At 38.8% G+C, this 18908-nt stretch overlaps 2 protein-coding genes across 2 annotated transcripts; one reads left to right on the top strand and one right to left on the bottom strand.

The window, feature by feature from the left end:
* The first annotated feature begins 118 nt into the window (after window positions 1-118).
* On the top strand, window positions 119-2503 carry LOC121951685 (cytochrome b-c1 complex subunit 6, mitochondrial-like). The gene is made up of 4 exons (XM_042498120.1): window positions 119-275; window positions 669-746; window positions 1794-1955; window positions 2100-2503. The coding sequence occupies exons 1-4, from the start codon at window positions 228-230 to the stop codon at window positions 2130-2132; spliced, it is 321 nt and encodes a 106-aa protein (XP_042354054.1). The 5' UTR covers window positions 119-227; the 3' UTR covers window positions 2133-2503.
* A 934-nt stretch (window positions 2504-3437) lies between these two features.
* pif1 (PIF1 5'-to-3' DNA helicase homolog (S. cerevisiae)) lies at window positions 3438-16342 on the bottom strand. Its single transcript, XM_042498121.1, has 13 exons — window positions 16246-16342; window positions 15461-16020; window positions 15017-15140; window positions 13196-13321; window positions 12136-12289; window positions 10163-10277; window positions 8789-8895; window positions 8416-8555; window positions 7938-8044; window positions 7704-7791; window positions 6825-6970; window positions 4393-4584; window positions 3438-3868 (listed from the first exon to the last, which is right to left on the bottom strand). The coding sequence occupies exons 2-13, from the start codon at window positions 16010-16012 to the stop codon at window positions 3818-3820; spliced, it is 1902 nt and encodes a 633-aa protein (XP_042354055.1). The 5' UTR covers window positions 16013-16020; window positions 16246-16342; the 3' UTR covers window positions 3438-3817.
* Window positions 16343-18908: the final 2566 nt, after the last annotated feature.

Here is an 18908-nt window from a genome sequence, read left to right as displayed (position 1 = left end):
GTTCCGCACGCACCGTCAATCAGTAGGCGGGCCTAACGCTAAATAAAATCCAATGATTGGACCAGACCAAAGTCAGTAATCCCTTTTAGCCAATAGGAAGCGTTATCCGGTAAGCCTTCTAGTCGTTTCCTGCGTGTGAACGACCTCAAGTCCTCAAGCGAGAGAAGCGCTCCTGCTAACGAGCTGTCCTCTGTTTCGAAATTTGTGTGAATTTTATCGGTGTAACCATGGTTTTTGAGAGGAAGATGATCACGTACGACGACCCAGACGACGAGGTACTGAAAAAATACCGATATGTACCCGTGGAGTCACTTTTTGTATGTGTATATGACCATGTTACTCAACAGCTCAGCAGCCCGACTCTGCTGGTCAGTTTAGCGGTGAAACGAGCTCAGTGTCACTTGTAATATCTAACGTGGGAGGATGATTAAACTGTAAATTAAACCGCATATGAGTTTTTATAGATATCTTGATTTTTTTGTGTCAAGGGTACGCCTCGGGTTTATGTAAGTTGTAACACAGATAGTTACTTTGATATCCATCCTTCAGTTAACGTGGGTACATCTAAAATATGTGGTAACATGGTTTTTTTTGTTGTATAATATAAAAATCATGTTTTTGACGAACATAGTAATTAGTATGTCCGTGATATTATTGTCACTGATAAGGAGGAAGACGCACCTGCCGAGGAAGAAGAGGCGGAAGAGGAGGAAGAGGAGGAAGAAGAAGAAGAGGAAGAAATGGTGGTAAGTTTGTGTTTCTTCATAAATTTGATAAATATTTTTAGGACAAACCAAGAACACACCTGTCATCTTATACTAAACTCACAGAAAAACAAAAACATTGAAAGTATGGGGACGAAACACCTTTCATAACTGTATGGAAGATTTATAAGGACAGAAATGGGCAAAATATAAAAGTCACACATTGTGAGTGTAGAGGACATGATCCCACATTCAAGTAAAAAGATTATTAGGTTTGTATGACAATGAAAGAAAAACATCATGTTTTCCAGGTTCGTTCAGTGAAAAGAAGTAACCAGCAAATTTACTCAAATATTGTACTCAAGTACAATTTGAGGTACCTGTACATTTCTGCAGTAACTCAATTTTCTGCTACCTTATACATCTGCTCCACCAAAATTCAGAGCTAAATATTGTTCTTTTTTATTCCACTGCATTTATTTGAAAGCTTGAGCTACTTTGCAGATTCAGATTAATAATTTAAAATGTAATCAATAAATAAACTGTTACATATAAATATGAGATAAGATTAGACTTTATTGACCCACAGGTCAACTATACTCAAACAGACAATTCTGCATAATCAGTACTTTTTGATGCTGATACTTTTGTACTTTTATGTAAAGATGCTGTATGTATCCCTGTTGAAAGGTAGTGGATTGTTGAGTCTCATTCTCAGGTCACCAACCAAAGACGCTTTGGGATGGTAGTCAGACTGAACCACCAACCAAAAGCATTGGTATTTGACAATCTGGGAATGAGAATCAACAATCCATCTTTCTCTAGAGTTAAGGAACGCACAAAGTAAAACTAAAATGTATGGCTCCTATTTGCACGACTATTTATATACTGTGGGGTTACTACTTTTACTTAAGTATAAGATTTGAGTTCTTCTACCACTGGCTTCAGTCCAAAATCACCTCAGACTAAGGCTGTAAAAAAATGATAACCAGTAATAATTTCCCGTTACCAGTTAGGTGATTGGTTGATTTGGTCTTAATTTTGTGACATTTTCCACGATATACCACATTTGCTTTTTTTCCCTCTCAGGACCCTCTAGAAACAATACGAGCCAAGTGCGAGCAGACCGAACACTGTGTGCACTACAGGGAGATACTGGAGACCTGCGAAGCCCGAGTTGGCTCGAGATCCAGCACCAGTGAGGAGTGCACAGAAGAACTGTTTGACTTCCTGCATGCACGGGACCATTGTGTAAGTGTGCGAGATGCAAAGAAGTGGAGAAAAATGGGATGTACCCTTCTTTCTCTTTCAGTGCCCAAACAACACCAGAAACCAGACAACAGTCGACTTGATTTTCCAGTGAAGATGCTAATTGTTTCTCCTTTCTCTTTACAGGTAGCACACAAGCTGTTCCACAAAGTGAAATGAAACTTCCTGCCCAGCCTCCACCACTTTCAGCTGTAGAATCTATTTAACTAAAAACAAACTGCTAAAATTGTAAAATAGTTCATCAAGGCAGTTTTGTTGTTTTTCTCCTGTGTTATAATGTAAATGTCTTTTTTGAGTACCTGGACTAAATACATGCCCCAGTGTGTAAAATGTGAGTGAGTGCTTGTATTAATAATTAGTGCAACAAAGTTGTTAAAAGTTGTGCAAAGACAGGGCTTAAACCATCAATCTCACTGTGGCCAGTTATTATGCAATAGCAAGTATTCTGCTCTGGAAATACATTTACCTCAGGTTTGGTCAGAGATGCATCAATCAGACCGGAAAATAAAGGCTTTCTTTGGTTTCCAAAATGTCTGAGTTGCGTCATTTTAACACATTTGATTCCACAGTGATACCAATGGAAGTGATTGCCTGAGTGTGCACTTACAAAGCTTTGAAGTCTGTCTGTGGTTGTGGGTCTGGTGGGAGAGAAAACGTACCATTCAGGCCCACAGTTGGATGATATGACAAAGTATTGCATGGTTTAGAATTATTTGATACAAAAGTTTACAAACAGCAGGGTTTCTCCTACCATTACAAGGCTTGGGCACAGCGCCCAAAGCCAAAAGAACAGAAAACTGCCTAGACACGTTTTGTTATTTCTGGTCGAACTGCTACTGTCCTCAAGTGCTCTGTCGTGGGTGGGGCTGATGTCCTTCCCCCCCCACACACACAAACACTTATCTATGTTCAATATAGATATTTTAACTTGTTTTCACTTTCCAATTACAATGTCAAAATATTAAGAATTAATAGTTTATTGCTCTTTGAAAGGACATTCATGCATAATTATGCTGCCATGTCTTTTTTTTAATCAATACATTTCTCTTTGTAATCCAATGATATATAAATATTTTTCAGAGTTAAAAGTTAATTGCTTTGTGAGTACTTTAATTATTTTGCTATTAAATTGTCTATATAGCAGTGGCATAAGATGGTCTAGAAATGACAATAATAGCATTCATTGTAATTCTGGGACAATGTATCGGCCACAAAAAGTAGTTATCCTGACAGGCCTTATCACAATCCAATGATGTTAAGAAAAGAAAAAAATACCGAACAATCATGCAGTCTTAGGAGGTAATGTTATTATATAAGAGGAACACTGGGGGCCAATTACAGGCAATGATGCCCTTTTATTTTGTTGTCCTTTTTTGCATTTTAAAACATAAAATTCAGTTTAGGAACATCAGTAAAAAGGAAAAAATAAAAATCTGTGTTGGCCTAAAAAAAAACATTAAATATTAAATTGTGACAAGATTAAAATGTATTTCCCACTATTATGTGTAGTGGTTCAAAACAGCACTAAGAGTGCTCAATGAAAAAAACTCCAAGCTGACTAAAACTTTATTGAAATAGATGCCACCATCATTATAATAAATTAAAAATCAGTGTATAAAAATAAGCTCTTAAAAATACAAATAACCAGGAGGTGGCAGTGTGACTTCGAGTACTGCCAGTTAAAACAGGAATCGTGAGGTAGACCGTGATTGCAGATTTCTGTGATTGTTACAGTCATTTAAGAAAACTACATTTTCCCAAAAGGAATTAAACAGTATGGTATCATACAGATAACCATGCACACAGTGCATAATATCACAGGAGATGTAGATGAATTCACCTTCTCACCACAAGTTTTCTTTGTTGCTGCTGCCAAGAAAATCATCCATGGAGGCCTGCAGAGTGCAGCAGAGACAGATAAAGGTATTTTACAAGACTCAATAGTGTGTGAATAGTGTTTCATAAAGAGGATCTTCTGCAGCACTTCCAAAAGTGTTTGCATTTCTATGTATCATTTTTTGTGATCTTACAGAAATGCAAGAATTATAGGTTGTATTCAATGTACTCAACATGTCATGTTAAAACTAACTGTATTTCTGAAAAAGCTGAGCTATCAATCAACCATGTCTGCAGGTATACATCCCCCTCAATACTCAGAACATGTGCATTCATCCCACTGATTTAAAACATGACAGTAACAGAGGACTTGTAACTAAAGTAATGACATTTCCACCACAAATTGATGCAGAAAAGGCACAAATTGGTGCATAGTAAGTCATCTGAATGCAGGAAATTAAATCTTTAATGCTCAAACTTTTCCTTTGGAGGGCCTCCAAACTCCAGTTTTCACATATGTCCCTGCCCGACATTGAAATGCAATAGGTAATGACAATGACATGAGGAAGAGTTCTGCACTCACCTGCATAAGCATCCTCTCCTTCCTCAGTTTCTTGTAGAAAACAAGAACATCTGGATCTGCCCTGACAACACTGGGGTCAAAGTCCATCACCCGCAGGCCTTCCAGGCTCCGAGCCCGAGACAAGGCCACATAAGCCTGGCCGCTCTCAAACACACGTGCCAGAGAGATCTCCACGCAGTCAAGTGTCATTCCCTAAAATTAATTTAAAAACACTAGTTATAGGCCAAAAAAGCAATTTTATAACCCCAGAACTGTTGTCTACAGACTGTCAACTTGTAGTTAAAAATCAAGCCGAAGATGCTTTTTGCCGCAAGGTGTCTGTACCCAATGTTGCTGTTTACACCCACAAGAGAGTATTCCTTGTCATCCTATCAAAATCAAAATATGATGTTTACACAAAGGGTAAAAATCCACTTTAAAAAGCCAACATAGACTCACACATAACTTTAACCCATGTCTCCTGTGTGAAAGTCATGTGCTTCAGCCCATTCACCCACCATGTCCTACTCCCTCTACAAAATGTTGTTTTTAATACATCATCACCCAATTTTGTGGTACATTTGGTTTTTTTTCTTGTGAATTTACCACTTTTCTCTGGGAAAATATCTGAGACTGGCTAGTACTGGTTCTACCCATAACCTCTTTGCCCTGATACTAACAGCTGTGGACACGTCAACATGATGAGTACTAGCCAATCACAGCACTCAATAGGATCCATAATGACTTGTCGGAAGGAAACGTTGACATAACCGAATTGCTGCAGTATGACTAATCTATTCCGGATTCAAATAGACATTCTAAAATAAAACACTGATGGATTAATTTGCTATAATATCAAAAAACAAGATTCAAAGCGGTCTCGGCGATATTGCCGCCCCATCCTGTTATTTGCAGGAATGAGATTTCTTTTATGTTGGCTTATGTCCTCTGGAGGGCTGCAGGTGTGGGGGTTCCTTTATTTCCCCGTGCTTAAGCTCCTCTGCTGTAGATCAAACATTGATGACACGCTGGTCGTGACCACTGAACTCAATTACCTGGAGGGAGCTTTTTTTTTCCTTTGACCAATTTCAGAGTGTGAGGTCAGGATGTAGTTTGCAGCGGGTGCTGGTGGTGAGGCAGCTGAGTGATTGGTGATAACAGCTTGTTTGTGGGTAGCACTAATATTGGGCTGGTGTCTGATTAGGCCTCTGGAGCAATGTCCTACATCACATAACATTGTTGCACCTGGTCTTACTCACCTAGCCTGAGCCTCTCTGCCTCCTGTGCAATATTGAAGCTGTGAGTACGTCATTTTCTTGCCTGATACTAGTTTTTAGATGCTGTTATTAGATTCTACACAGACGGATGATGGCAAGTGAGGAGGAGAGAGGAGGGGCGATTAAACTGAGCAAAGTTTGTTTTTTTAAAAGATATTTTTAGGGCTTTTATTGCCTTTATTTGATATGACAGATAAAGCATGAATGGGGGAGAGAGAGAAGGGATGACATGCAGCAAAGGGCTGAGGCCAGACTCAAACCCACGGCCGCTGCAGTGAGGACACAACAAGCTCTTTCAGTAGACATAAACTTATGGTGAAAACACACCCAGAATGGTTACATTGCAGCGGGTTTTGTTGCTGCCGGGTGCAGCACTTACGCTCAAGTACTGGATCAGTTTCAAAAATTGTTGTCTCCATTAGTCACTTAGACTCAAAAGCATGGGGGAAAAAAAGGGTCCAGTTTGGAGAAAAAAAACAAACTTGCCCTTTAAGATTAATTGTCTGAGAGCTAACGGTGTCAGTAATGTCAAATGAGATATTTCACTGGACAAGTGAAAACTGGCCTGCTGGTGGTGCTAAAAAAAAACTTTTTTTTTAAAAATAGGGGATCTTAAAAGTTAAGGCAAATCAGCTGTGGCTCATAAATGCCTGCACAAAATTTCATGACAATGGCTACAAGATGCACAGTAACCTATTACTTGCAAGTATTGTGTTTCCACTACTTGGAAAAAAAATCTCTACTAGCCAATTTATAGAAAATGTGCTCCTGTAAAACATTATAATGAGATGATTCTTTTTATCTGAACTCAGCAGATATTTCTACATCGCTCTTCACTCTCCTTTTGATCTTAACCTTGAACGACAAGACATATCGTGAACAATGATTGAGCCACAAGGCCGGCTCAGAAACTGCAATCAAACCTGAGACCATGTCTAGCTGTCTGGTGACTAAACATGCAGTACAAAAGAAAAATGAATAAGTTTCAGGCAAATTGAATTCAAATTGCGTCATTTGAGTCATGCATTCAAAAAAAATAATGACATAGGTTTTCTATGGCAACAGTGAACAATGTCGACCAAAAAGAGAATGTCATCACAGTGATGTGGTGAGCTTTTGTCTGAGTATTTCTGTGCCTGTTGTAGCAGTTGTGGCTGTGACTAAACCTGTGCTCACCTGGCTCTTGTGGATGGAGATGGCCCAGGCCAGTTTGAGTGGCAGCTGCTGTCGACTCAGGTGGATCCCACCGCCAGACTTAAACACCCAGCGCTCGGGCTTCAGCACCTCTGTGACGCCACACATGAAACGCACGCGTGGGAGTCCTGAGGAAACAGAGAGGAATAAGTGTGGATGAAAATTTACCACCACCGTTACTACCGAAGACATAAATCTGTGGCATTTTCATTAAAGGAATCTGCAGTTTTGTTTCTACCTGACCTGCTGATACAACATGAAAGAACCTAAGGAGAAGTTTGGTATTTTTAAACCTGTTTTGTGTCTAAGGAAATAATGTGAACACTTTTTTGAAACTGAGCCAGTCTTGAGCGTGAGAGCTGCAGACAGAGGCTGCAAAGTAACTACTCGGGGCATTTGGCACTTTCAATGTGCGTCCACTGAATGTCTGAAAACATTATGAACAGGACAGAAATTGACCTTTTTGTTAGAGTGAGGTGCTTTCTGTTTATCAGAACAGAAATAACTTTGGACGGAAACTGAATTTGCAAACATGCCACATTGTAGCCTGTTTCTCTGCTGCTGTCTGCAGTACTTTCACTCAATACTGCACCAATTTCAAAAATTGTTGTTCATACTAGTCAATCAGACACAAAAACTTGCGAGAATAGACTCCAGGTTGAAAATATCAAAGCTACTCTGAAGTTCTTCTATAAAATATCCCCCAGTAACTATTCCTGAAAGTTTCATCTGCTATTTTCTTGCCACAAAAGCTATGCAGTATTTACAACTAAATATATAAGATTTTCAATAAAGTCTGGCTTTTCCAAGCAAATGTTTCTGCAATATATTTCAAGATGACTACATAAATAAGATACTGACCATGTTTTCCGGACTCAAAAGCCACCACGACTCCTCGTGCCCCATTCACCAGTCCTCGAGCGACATCCAGGTTCTTTGTTAGCATGACCTTAAAAAGAGAAGGCATTACCCAAAAAAAATCCAATGCGTCTTCAGTCAAAATGAGCGCATTGAACACATTACAAAAGCGCAATGTTGCATGACAGATTGCAGTAGATTGTGTCAAGAGAATATAAAGTTATAAAGTGCACTAACCTGAGCTCCCACTTTGAGTTGGATCAGTCTGCTGACGGGACTGTGAGCATCTATCGTCTTCACCAGGGCTGGGTCGCTGTCCAGAGCCTCAAACACACGCACTGACCCTAAGGGACAAAGAGAGCTTCATTACACATGTGTTTAATTAAAATAAAATAAAATTAAATAAAGGCAGAGTTTATCACATAGAAAATATGATCAGGGACAGAAAAACAAGAAAACTGCTGGTCAAACACACTCCTTACAGTTTCCTCATGCAGTTAAGGCTAACAAAAATAAAAAACTATACTGGAGCAGAACACAACATGAGTCAGAAAGTTTAGCGGGATTAGGCTGACACTGAAATATCTTGAGGAAACAAGGTTTCAAGACTCAAGCCATGGGTAACAGTTCTGCCAATTTCCACCTGGATCTAAGCCAAACGCAGTATCACCTGTTTCAAGCTGAAAAGTAAGAATGAAATCAAACAAATTAAAACCTGGCAGCTGCTGGAGTTTGTTCTCGTTGGTGAGCTCCACGTCGTCCTTGTGTGTGCACAGCCTGGTCGCCAGAATGCCGTCCCTCTCGATGTGATGGTATGCGCTTTCCATCAGCTTGGCGGTGACTTCCTCTGTCACCCTGAATGGTGTTAATTCAGACAGAACTTTTCCTTTAGAAAAGCTATTTTTGCAGCAGAGAGCAAACGTTCTTCAGAGTAAACAAAATGACCTGCTGTGACTGAAAGGCCAGTTCACAGCTCTAGATGCATTTATGCAATACACGTAACTACACATATTATAATCAACATTTGGTACTCTCACATCACATTAGCTGTACAAAAACACATTTCCTAAATGTGCCCATTACTTTACCTGCCCACTCTCACTGCCTGCAGGAGAGAGATGAATGACTGGTCAGTTTGCCTCCGCACCTCCATTAGCTCCATGTTGACCTGGATTACCTTACGCCAACTCCTGGCCTGAAGGAGGGAGAAATGTTTTTTCCAAAAATAACCATTAAATGAATACTTCAGCCACCATATAATTCTGAAATTAATTTCTCACCCTGTGTTATTTTGATTTCTTGAGGAAGACTTTGTTTTTCTCTCATGCTTCCACATTAAACAAAGAATCCAATAACAGAAAAAAAATCATCAATAAAGGGAAACAAAGGTGGCCACACTTAACAACAGCAAAACTATTTGAAAAATTAATTTACAAACTGTCACACAACTTGTACAATACACACTTCCCCAAACAGACAGCCCTTTCTGACAGGAAACTGAAGTTAAACAAAAAAAATAACTTTTTTAAAGCCAGACTCCATCAACAAAAACAATAATTTTACTGAATACAGGAGCTGCTGGTCTAACACTGCCTCAATCAGTTTGTTAGTTTGTGTTATTGTGTGACTTTGATGTTTTAAATAGTTACTGGGATTCAACAAAGTCATGCAATAACACATACAAGTTAACTGATCAAGGCAGCAGTAGATCAACAGCTCCTGTGTTCAGCGAGGTAAAATTAATGCTTTTGTCAATGAAGTCTGGCTTTGAAGAGATTAAGATTCACTTTTTGTTCAGTTCCTGGTCAGTCAGGGCTGTCTGTTTGGGAAGTACTGACAATACAGCTGGGTAAATGAGATTTTGATTATACTGCACAAGTTGTGTAAGAGATGGTCAACGGATGTCTTGATATAGTTTTGCTGTTGATACATGGCTTATTTGCAGATTCTTTGTTCACTGTGGATCATACAAGGAAAACAAAGTTTTCTTCATGAATTCAAAGTAGCACTGGGTGAGTAACTGACATGCATGCTTTCCTTTTGGGGGGCAAAGTATTCCTTTAATGCTCTTCAGGAAGTTTGCAGATGACTCAGTACAGTACTGTCTCACATGTACTCTGATCAGCCTTTAAGTACATAAAAATAACAGAAAATCTCAAACACTTCTACAGTCCCAACACAAGACTGCTCTTTATATATGTTTTTTCTTTCACTTCCATAAGAACACACAAAATATGAGAATTCCCATTATCAACTCCACCTAAAAATATACCACATGAAAAATTTACAGACAGTTTAATTTATGTCTTTTTTAAAAGTAGGATTTATATCAGGGTAGTTGTACTGAGTTGCAGTAAATGACTGTAAACGATTCAATCGCTCTAATCCCCCATCAGGTAACTGACAACAGTTTTACCAAATGAATCACATTAACAAACAGGTGAGATCCATGAAGGTCTAACCTGGAAGCAGAAGCTGGCCTTTTCCTTTCCCTTAGAAACGGGAGGCAGCTGGAGGAAGTCACCGCATACGATCAGCTGGATGCCTCCAAACGGCTCAGTTGACCTCCTCACAGACCTACGCGAGCACAGTAAGATGTTGTGGTTCACTAGAGATGAATACAGTGATTGACATCAATAAGGCTGCAGTATTTTTGATGATCTGACAGTGTTCATCAGCTCCGCCAGGTGTGAGCCTGGAGGAGACTTTGAGCTTAGTCTTGAGTGTGGATGCATCTGTCTGCTTCTAATCTTGCAAACTACTGGCCTAATGAGCCTAGTATTTTAAGTGAACATGTATGACTGTATGCTCAAGGACTCCTCGTCTTTGCAGTGAATCACAGTTGTTGAAAATCCTGTTTTACTAACTGCTTTATGCTGTCACCGACTGCTGACTTTTCAATTAACCGGCCGCAAGTGTTTCTATTTGGCTAAAAAACACAAGCTTTACCATCTGTTGCAGGCCACATTTTGGCATGCGTTGTAGCTCAAAACTGACAGTCATAGAAAAGTTTGGCCTCACTCTGAACTAAAGCATCTGCAGAATAATTCCACACCCAATATGTTATTCTCCACCAAAGTTAAGCACAATATAGATGAACTGGTGCCCCTCTTCACGGCCATTTTGACTAAGCTAGCCAGGAGAGACAATTCCACTGGGCAGAGCCCTCCAGAGTCCACATGCGACCCACTTTTGGTCCGTTTGCCCCACAGCGTCATACTACATCAGAATCACTTCAGAGGCATCGCGTCTTGACATAAGGTTCCTTTTTAAGTCTTTTTAAATTGTTTTTATTGTTGCTATTTCTCACTCTGTTGTTCTGCAGATTACAGAAAAAATTAATACTTTTAAAAATCTAGTTAAGAATGAAATAGTTCAAAAATGTGTGGCTGTGTTTTAAACCAATTGTCTTGATTATATTGTCTGTTTGCAGGAAAACTCAATCTGATGTGTGCAACACGTCATGGCTCAGTCAAAAAATAGATGGCACATGTATTTTTATTAGCTTCTGAAACATGCTACAATGCATCTTCTGTAATTACAAGAATTGTCTAGTGTGGCTGTGATCAACTCAGGAGACCTCCAAGCGGAAATCTGTACTCCACTGAGTGCACTTTCTAGCTTTTATATTTTGAAATCTTACATCCGATCTCCAATAAAATGTGTCAGACAGTATAAGCTCACATCAGAGCAATGCTGAGCTTTATTAAAAACTATTCTAACTGGAGCCATAAACTGTAAGACAAATAAATAGAAATGGATGTCTACATGTATTAAAATTCTTCACACTTGAAGTCTACCTGTGCTTAAACACTGTTACTGTAAATCTCTGAGGACCAGCATGATACGAACGGATATTAAAGAGAAGATCTGAGTCTGTAAGAAGTGTGTCATATTTAAAGTGTCCCATAAGGTGTGTTTGGAAACATTGTGCAACCTGATTTGGTTCTTTAGGATTTTGTTTTTTTACATACAGTCTGATGGATCTGGTGATCAGAATTTCAGGGTTGTTACTGGTTAAACAAAAAGGATCTTACTCTTTAAGAAAAAGTTCTGTCTCCGTAAGGATCCTTTCCATTATGTTGTCATACACTTATATTGACAATCTGAGCCTGTCAGTGACAAAAAAAACATGTATTGGATATAAATTGAGAGTACATACATCGTAAGTTTGCAACCCTTTTCACAGCCTGTCTCACTCAGTACCCAACCAATTTCAAAAATGGTTGTTCCCATTAATCATTAGATAAAAAAAAAAAAACATGGGAAAATAGGGTCCCGGTTTAAAAATACCAAAACGTACCCTCTAAGGACACACAGTGGTCAAGCACATGTAAAAGCTCTCCAACAGAAACAATCTAATCTTTCTTCACTTAAGATTTCCGTTAAGAAATACTATATTAGCATGAAGTGATTTTTTAGACTGACATCTCACCTGGCAACTGACTCAAGCTTGTCAAAGAACTGGGCCTCGACCATGGAGATCTCATCGATGATGAGGTGCCGACAGCTGGTCCAGTGCTGCAGCACGCCAGGCCTCTGAGCCAGCTCGATGCACTGCTCCAGTGGGGCAGAGCCGGAGCCGATACCTGCAGAGAGAGCACGGGTACAGGAGGATGAAGAGACAGATGGTCAGGGGGAACACGAATGAACACCATCTAATGTAAATACTCACATCACAGCGTGTACTGTATATTGAGATTTAATTAAAAGGGTCTGTTAACGTGGAGAGACATCTGATACCGCCTCCTCGATTATATTAAAGATTCATAATCCGATATACGCCATCACACCGACATTGTCGTGGAGTCAAAGGCTGCAGCGCTACTTAAAAAAAAAAGTAAACACAAAAGAAGAAATAGATACAAAGACGTGTTTTCTTTGTGTTGAAGGTACAGCAGACACTGATAAGTGGGGCTGAAACATTTAGTTCATCAACAGATATTATTTTTTTTTACTTCTTTTTCAGTAATTTTTATGGGAACATTTACAAAATTCAGTTTCTCCAGTGTGGTTTGCTGATTTTTACTTTTTGTATCATCGTAAAGTGAATATCCTTGAGTTTTGTAGCTTTGTTGAGATAAAACAAGCAATATGAAGATGCCACATTGGGGTCTGGGAAATTGTCATTATGGCATAAAAGCCTATTTTATTACAAACTCAGGGTCCAGGTAAAATTGCTAAGAAAATAATCAGATTATTCAATCGTGAAAAAAACAGTTAGTTGCTTCTCTACTGATTAGATTTCTGCCCCCTGTTTTGGGTCCATCAGTACAGCCTAATTTTAGGTGAGACCTTAAATGAAACCAGCAAATTGACCAATTATTCTGATAACATGCAATATGACTTATTTATGTTGAGTGAAAAAAAACTCTGGACATCTCTCATCCATGATTAAATGTTATTTGCAGACACATTTGTGCCTGTCGTTTATATATATATATAAAAAAAAATTTTTTTTTAAAAAGTATCTCCTCAGAGAAATGGTGACTGACCAGCAAAGCTGTGTAACGTTGTTCCTCCGATGTGACACGCAGCCACTCCAGTGCTGGCGGTTGCAAAGGTGCTCTTTGGAGGAAGAGATCCCATGATCCTTTTCAGTAAAAAGGACTTCCCTGTACCTGAAAAACACATTCACAAAAGCTTAGAAGAAATAATGATACAAAGGATTGTAGGTTACTGTTTGTATACAAGCTTGCTAGTGAAAGTTAAAGTAAAAGCCAACCCTGGACTTGTGTTTCGCCTTGCTACATTTGCGTTTTTTGGTGTCTTAGATGCCTGCTGATTACAGTCTGGCAACTGGACACTGTCTTTTATAAAGCCCCGACCTCACCTGAGCACTGTACACCCTGTACACGCCTATAAGCATCCTGAAAACAGAAAATATGAAAATACAGGCAGAGTGTCTGTAGAAAAATACACGACACACACTGAGTGGTCGTGAGTGATTATTAAGAGGAATTACAATAGGGTCCTCGGGCAAAATGCATTTTAAAAAACACAATTCATGGAAAAACACCATAAATGTGTCATGACAGAAGATTTAAATCAGATTCTGTGGAGGAAATGTTGGAGACAATTGCCTAAAACTTGCTACCTAGATGACAGCATCAGTAAGATATAATAAATCTGTAACACCGTTACAGAATATATAATGTAATTCTTTTAGACAAATCCTCCAGAAAGCAGCAAGTATTTTGGCTCCTTTGTGTGATGCTCTTTCAATTTAGATATTACTTTAATTGTCCCTGGGGAAAATTGTCCTAGACGTAAAAGATGCCATATAGAAACACATATTGCAAAAACAAAGTGCAAACACAGAATGCGACACCGCCCCTCATTTCACATCCTCCTCATGTCCTCAGTTTTTGTTACCTCAAAATGAGCCATTTATATCTACATATATAATTATATACACTTATATACTGTATATCTACATACATATTCTATACCAAGGAGACTGCAGTGTTGCACCACCATGTTTGTACAGTAGCCTACAATGGACAAAGGGAACAAAAGCTCTAGAAAGGGCCATGGGTGTTTTCACATCGGCCTAAGTAGTTTGCAGCTCTGTTGTGACAAGAGTGTCAGAAAAGCACTGTTGACATTAAACTGCTTTATTCAGTGTTTTTAAGGGTTTAAATCACCAGGTCCGTTTGTAAAAACCTCCTGAATGTCTGGATCTTACGTTATCAAAGATAAAAAGTGAGCACACATCAGCAGGTGCTGGGCTAGTGGCCTGTCTGCAACGAGCCACAGCTTTTAACTTTGGACTCACTCCCCGTGAGGTACGTGCATTTGACACACCAGTTAAAAAGTTAGACATCAGTAGGAATTGGTTATGTATGTACCCTTTTTTTAATGTATATTTTTTGGGGAATTTTTTATTCTTCACTCGATATTACGACTTACACCCAGTAGTGGGACAGGTTTTAACAATGTAAGTCCTTGTTTTTGACATCAATTAATCCTGTAATACAGTTGAAGTTGGAAACATTGCTATCTGTGGTAATCAAATAAGGGTACTTTGTGTCATAATTTGAGTGCTGTTCGACAAAACAAAGAAAAAAAAAATCAGCAAGTTACAGGTGCTGATATAAAAAATGTTCAAAATGTTTCTTAAAATTATGGACGGTATTACACATTTCAGCTCTTTGGAGTATTCATGGTGTGTTTTTTTTTTTTTTTCTGTGTTTCTCTATGTTGGAGCTGCTCATAACTAATTGCCCCCACTGGGATTAATACAGTTTGAATTGAATAGACAAGGGTTTCTGGAAACTTGCTAAATGCTATTTGATCTTTTGTTCAACACTAACCCGCACTTCCAGTGAAGAAGACGTTTTTGCCGCTCAGCACAGCACTGAGGACAGCAGCCTGGTCTTTGTTCAGCTTACGTGATGGCAGAGAGAGAGTGGGCTTTTTGTTTGGGTTGGCCTTCACCTGAAACAATCAATACACAGTCATTAAAAAGACTAGATACAAACATGGTGGTCGATCCAGGGAGATAATGTCGGTGCAGCTACAAATAAAGAGACTTTAAAGGGATCTCAAGATAATTATGTCATAATGTCGGGAAAACACAATTTCATTATCTCGAGATCTCAAGAAAATTATTCAGTGATCTCGGAAAAACGTATGAATGCATGGCTGCTTTGGGCTTCCGTAGAAAAAGTACCCCTTACAATCCAGTTAAAAAGAGCAACCTAAAGTATCCCTTTAAAGTGAGGAAAGGTGTGTTTTATTGAGTTTAATCAACTCACTGGGCTGAAGTTAGTTTCACTCCTGGACCTCTTCACCTGCTGTCCTGTCCCTGCAGCAGCAGTCTTATTGGTGCGGTCTGTCAGTCCTCTGGGAGCCTCTTTGCTCCTCAGCTCGTTGACTTTCTGGATGTCCCTCTGCTGCAGGGGGCTGATGGCCTCGAAGCTGCGGGGCAGACCGGCTTTGAGCTTCTCTCGGTCGCTCAGAGGCTTCGTGCCCTGCAGGGCCTGGTGCTTGATGCTCAGGGTTTTGAGGAAGATGTTGAGCCGGTCCGGGGGACAGTTGGAGATGAGCACCTGGATGTTTTCACGGAGCAGTTTGACAGTGCACTTCCCATCTCTGACGAACTTTGTGAAGAGTTTGAACTCTTTCAGATGGTAATTTTGCGGGACTTTCCCGTCGTGGATCCGCAGGATGATCTCCTGGAACTCGTTCCGGCCCAGAACCACAGAGGCTTTACGGATGACCTGCCTCCGGGTGGCCTGGCCCGAGATGTTGAGCTGCTCCACCGTCACACAGCACTGCAGCTGCGCGCCGTCCTCCCCGGATAACATCACTGAAACTTCACGCCAAATACAAGAGTTCACGTTTATCAATAAACTGCAGTTTGCGTTGTTTTAAAAAAAAAAAAACCTTCCTGAACTGCAATCATGTAACATCTCCACAGCTGTGTTTCATTCAATCAGCACAGACATCGCGACCTCGTGCAAGAATTTATTTTGACTGCGTGATCAAAACAAACTTTGAATGACACTTTGTTTACGAAAACCTTAGCTTCAGCTCTTACCTTTGTTTTGACACAGATTTGGCCTTAATCTTTGTCTTTCTTCCTCTTCGTGCAGCTTCTCTCCTCTCTGTGAAGGCGAACAACGATTTTCAAATTGTCGGGTGCGTGAATTCAGCCAATAGCTGAGCGACGCTGCGGACCAATCAGGAGGAGGAGGTTTAAAGTCGCATCCAATGAGAGTGCGATAAGGGACGCCCCCTTGGCTACGCCGACCAATCGCTGCTATTTTAACTGGCGACGTCATCTTTGTGTGAGATACACATGGCTATGCGGAAATGGTAACTTCAGCGTTAAAGTTTAACATTAAAAATGTGCTTTCTCTTGCCTTTTTCATGTGCACGCGTTATGTAATTGTAGGTTTCAGTATTTAAATAAAGCGTGATCAAATGTTCATGTCTGGCAATGGGCGTGCTGGTAAACGCCCTTGGATTTGTAAGATGTCTTCATTAATTTTTTTCTTTAATTGCCTATGTGTTAAATATCTTCACCTAACAAACGAAAAGCAGTGTGGAACATAAGAAGACAACAAAAGCAAAAAAACTAACTTAAAGTAATAGATATGACAGAAATCATAGACATGTATTGTTTAGTTTTCTTCATAAATACAAAGAATGTACAAATTTCAAGAAATAAGTGCATTTTGAAAAGTGTTTTTTTAAAGCTAGGGGAAAATGTCAAGGGAAAAAGAAAAAAAAGCTTTAAAAAACTAAATTTATAGCAAATTTTTATAATTACACATTTTAAATTATGTTATAGAATTATCATTTTTAAAGCACCTTTTCCAGGTTGTTTCCTTTTAAATAATTTTTTTTTTCCTTAGGTAATTTTCTTACATTTGTTTTAAAAAACTTATTTCTAGCTAATTTTTGGATCATTTCTTCTTTTGTTACTCATTGCCTTCTTCCTGTGTTTTTTGAAGAAATCAAGTCAATTTTCTCAGGTTTCAAAGGGTGAATGTCTTTGTCACATTAATCCCATATCAATAGTTAATAGTAAAATATTAGAAAATGTTGCAATGTCTTAATGCAGCACATATGTAACATAAATAGGAACGAGTTTCAGGATATAATTGAGCAATTCAGGCCCACATCCATATCACTCTAACTTTTATTGTGAAATGTCTTACAAACTATGCACACTAACAGCACTATTTTCAAGCAAAATTCAACATGAAATGTGAGCTTTTAAACTAGGTGAGATAGTTTGGAATTTATTTTCTTCTCTTAGCTCCTGTGTCACCCGAACTAATGCGGGTCATCTTATTTCACCCTCACTGTGAAACAATACAGGTTAATTGTGATTCCAACTGGTGGACATGTCGTGTAGCTATGAAGAACACAGTGAGAGATAATGAGTTTTTAATAACTGTGCTCTCTGAGAGGTCAGTGATAATCTACTGCTGCCCACATAACGAGAAAGTGAAGATGGGAGATGGAGGGAGATGAAAGAGAGGGACATAAAGGGAAGTCCAGCTCTTCATGTGATTCCTGATTAATTCTCACCCTCCAGCCAATTCTGAATTAAAGGACAATTATTTAATATGCAAAATGAAAGCATATGAAACTACAAGGTTACCTTTGTAATATTTTACTTGGTCAGAAGGGGAATAGGATTTTTAGTCCAAGCCTGCAGCTTTGACCTACGAAAGAGTATTAGCAAAAAGAAAAAAAAAGAAGAAGAAAAGAACACCACCTACAGCGACAAAACAACAAAAAACCCAAACAAACAAAAAGGTTAATGACCTGAAAACTGTTTGAAAAATTATTTAAAAAAAAAATCTGTTACATAATTTAAATCTAAACTATGATAATAAGAAAAAGTGAACAGCAAACTTTTCTCTAGCTTAAAAAACAAACTATAAATCTACTGATTTCTTGCAATCTGTGAGATATTTCTTGTCAAGCTGCTCATTGCCTTTTTGTCTATTAAAATGTTCTTAACAAACCAATTTGCTTCAAAGGTTTCAGTACAATTGAAAGGCGTCTGAATGCAACCCAAGCAAAATTATGTGGCTCCAGGTGTTGAAGGGTTAAATGCAGTCTCTTTACAAAATAAACTAAGAACATAGGTAAAAATTGTTGTTTTTATGTTCACTTTCTCTGGTTCAGGGAACAAAAGTATGAACGTCTCATACCGCCACTAAAGGTTACATCAATGTCTAGATGCCAAGAGTTGGTATTCAACGAGTCAGGTGTGAGACGGGGTTAAAATAGCTGGCCTATTAAACAGATGGAAGAGTATACCTCTTGATTACACCTACGCGTAAATAGGCCATTTCAAAATTAACAACATTAACATTTTTAAATGGGTTCCTGGGTGAATGACATCAGCTTACAGGAAGCTTACACAAATCCAGTGAAACGGTTGATTCAAAGAGGATATGTTGTATCACAAGACAATTTGATGGACCAGAGGAGTGGATTTAAAAAAAAAAAAAAAAAAAAAAAAGTCCTCCTACTTTGATTTATCTCTTCTTATGTCTGGGACTGTAATGCTAAAGGTCAATTTTATTCTTGCCATTTCAACTTTATTTTCAAAATGCAAAAAAAAAAAAAAAAAAAATTCCATTCCTTTTTCATTTATTTTTCCTTACGTCTGGTCCTAATACTCAAGTGTGCTGACTTCTCCATTCAGGTGTGATTGTGAATATTAATTACGATTAA

The sequence above is a fragment of the Plectropomus leopardus genome, chromosome 12 (assembly GCF_008729295.1).
Source record: "Plectropomus leopardus isolate mb chromosome 12, YSFRI_Pleo_2.0, whole genome shotgun sequence".
Classification (NCBI taxonomy): Eukaryota; Metazoa; Chordata; class Actinopteri; order Perciformes; family Serranidae; genus Plectropomus; species Plectropomus leopardus.
This window is presented reverse-complemented; position numbering and strand designations above follow the sequence as displayed.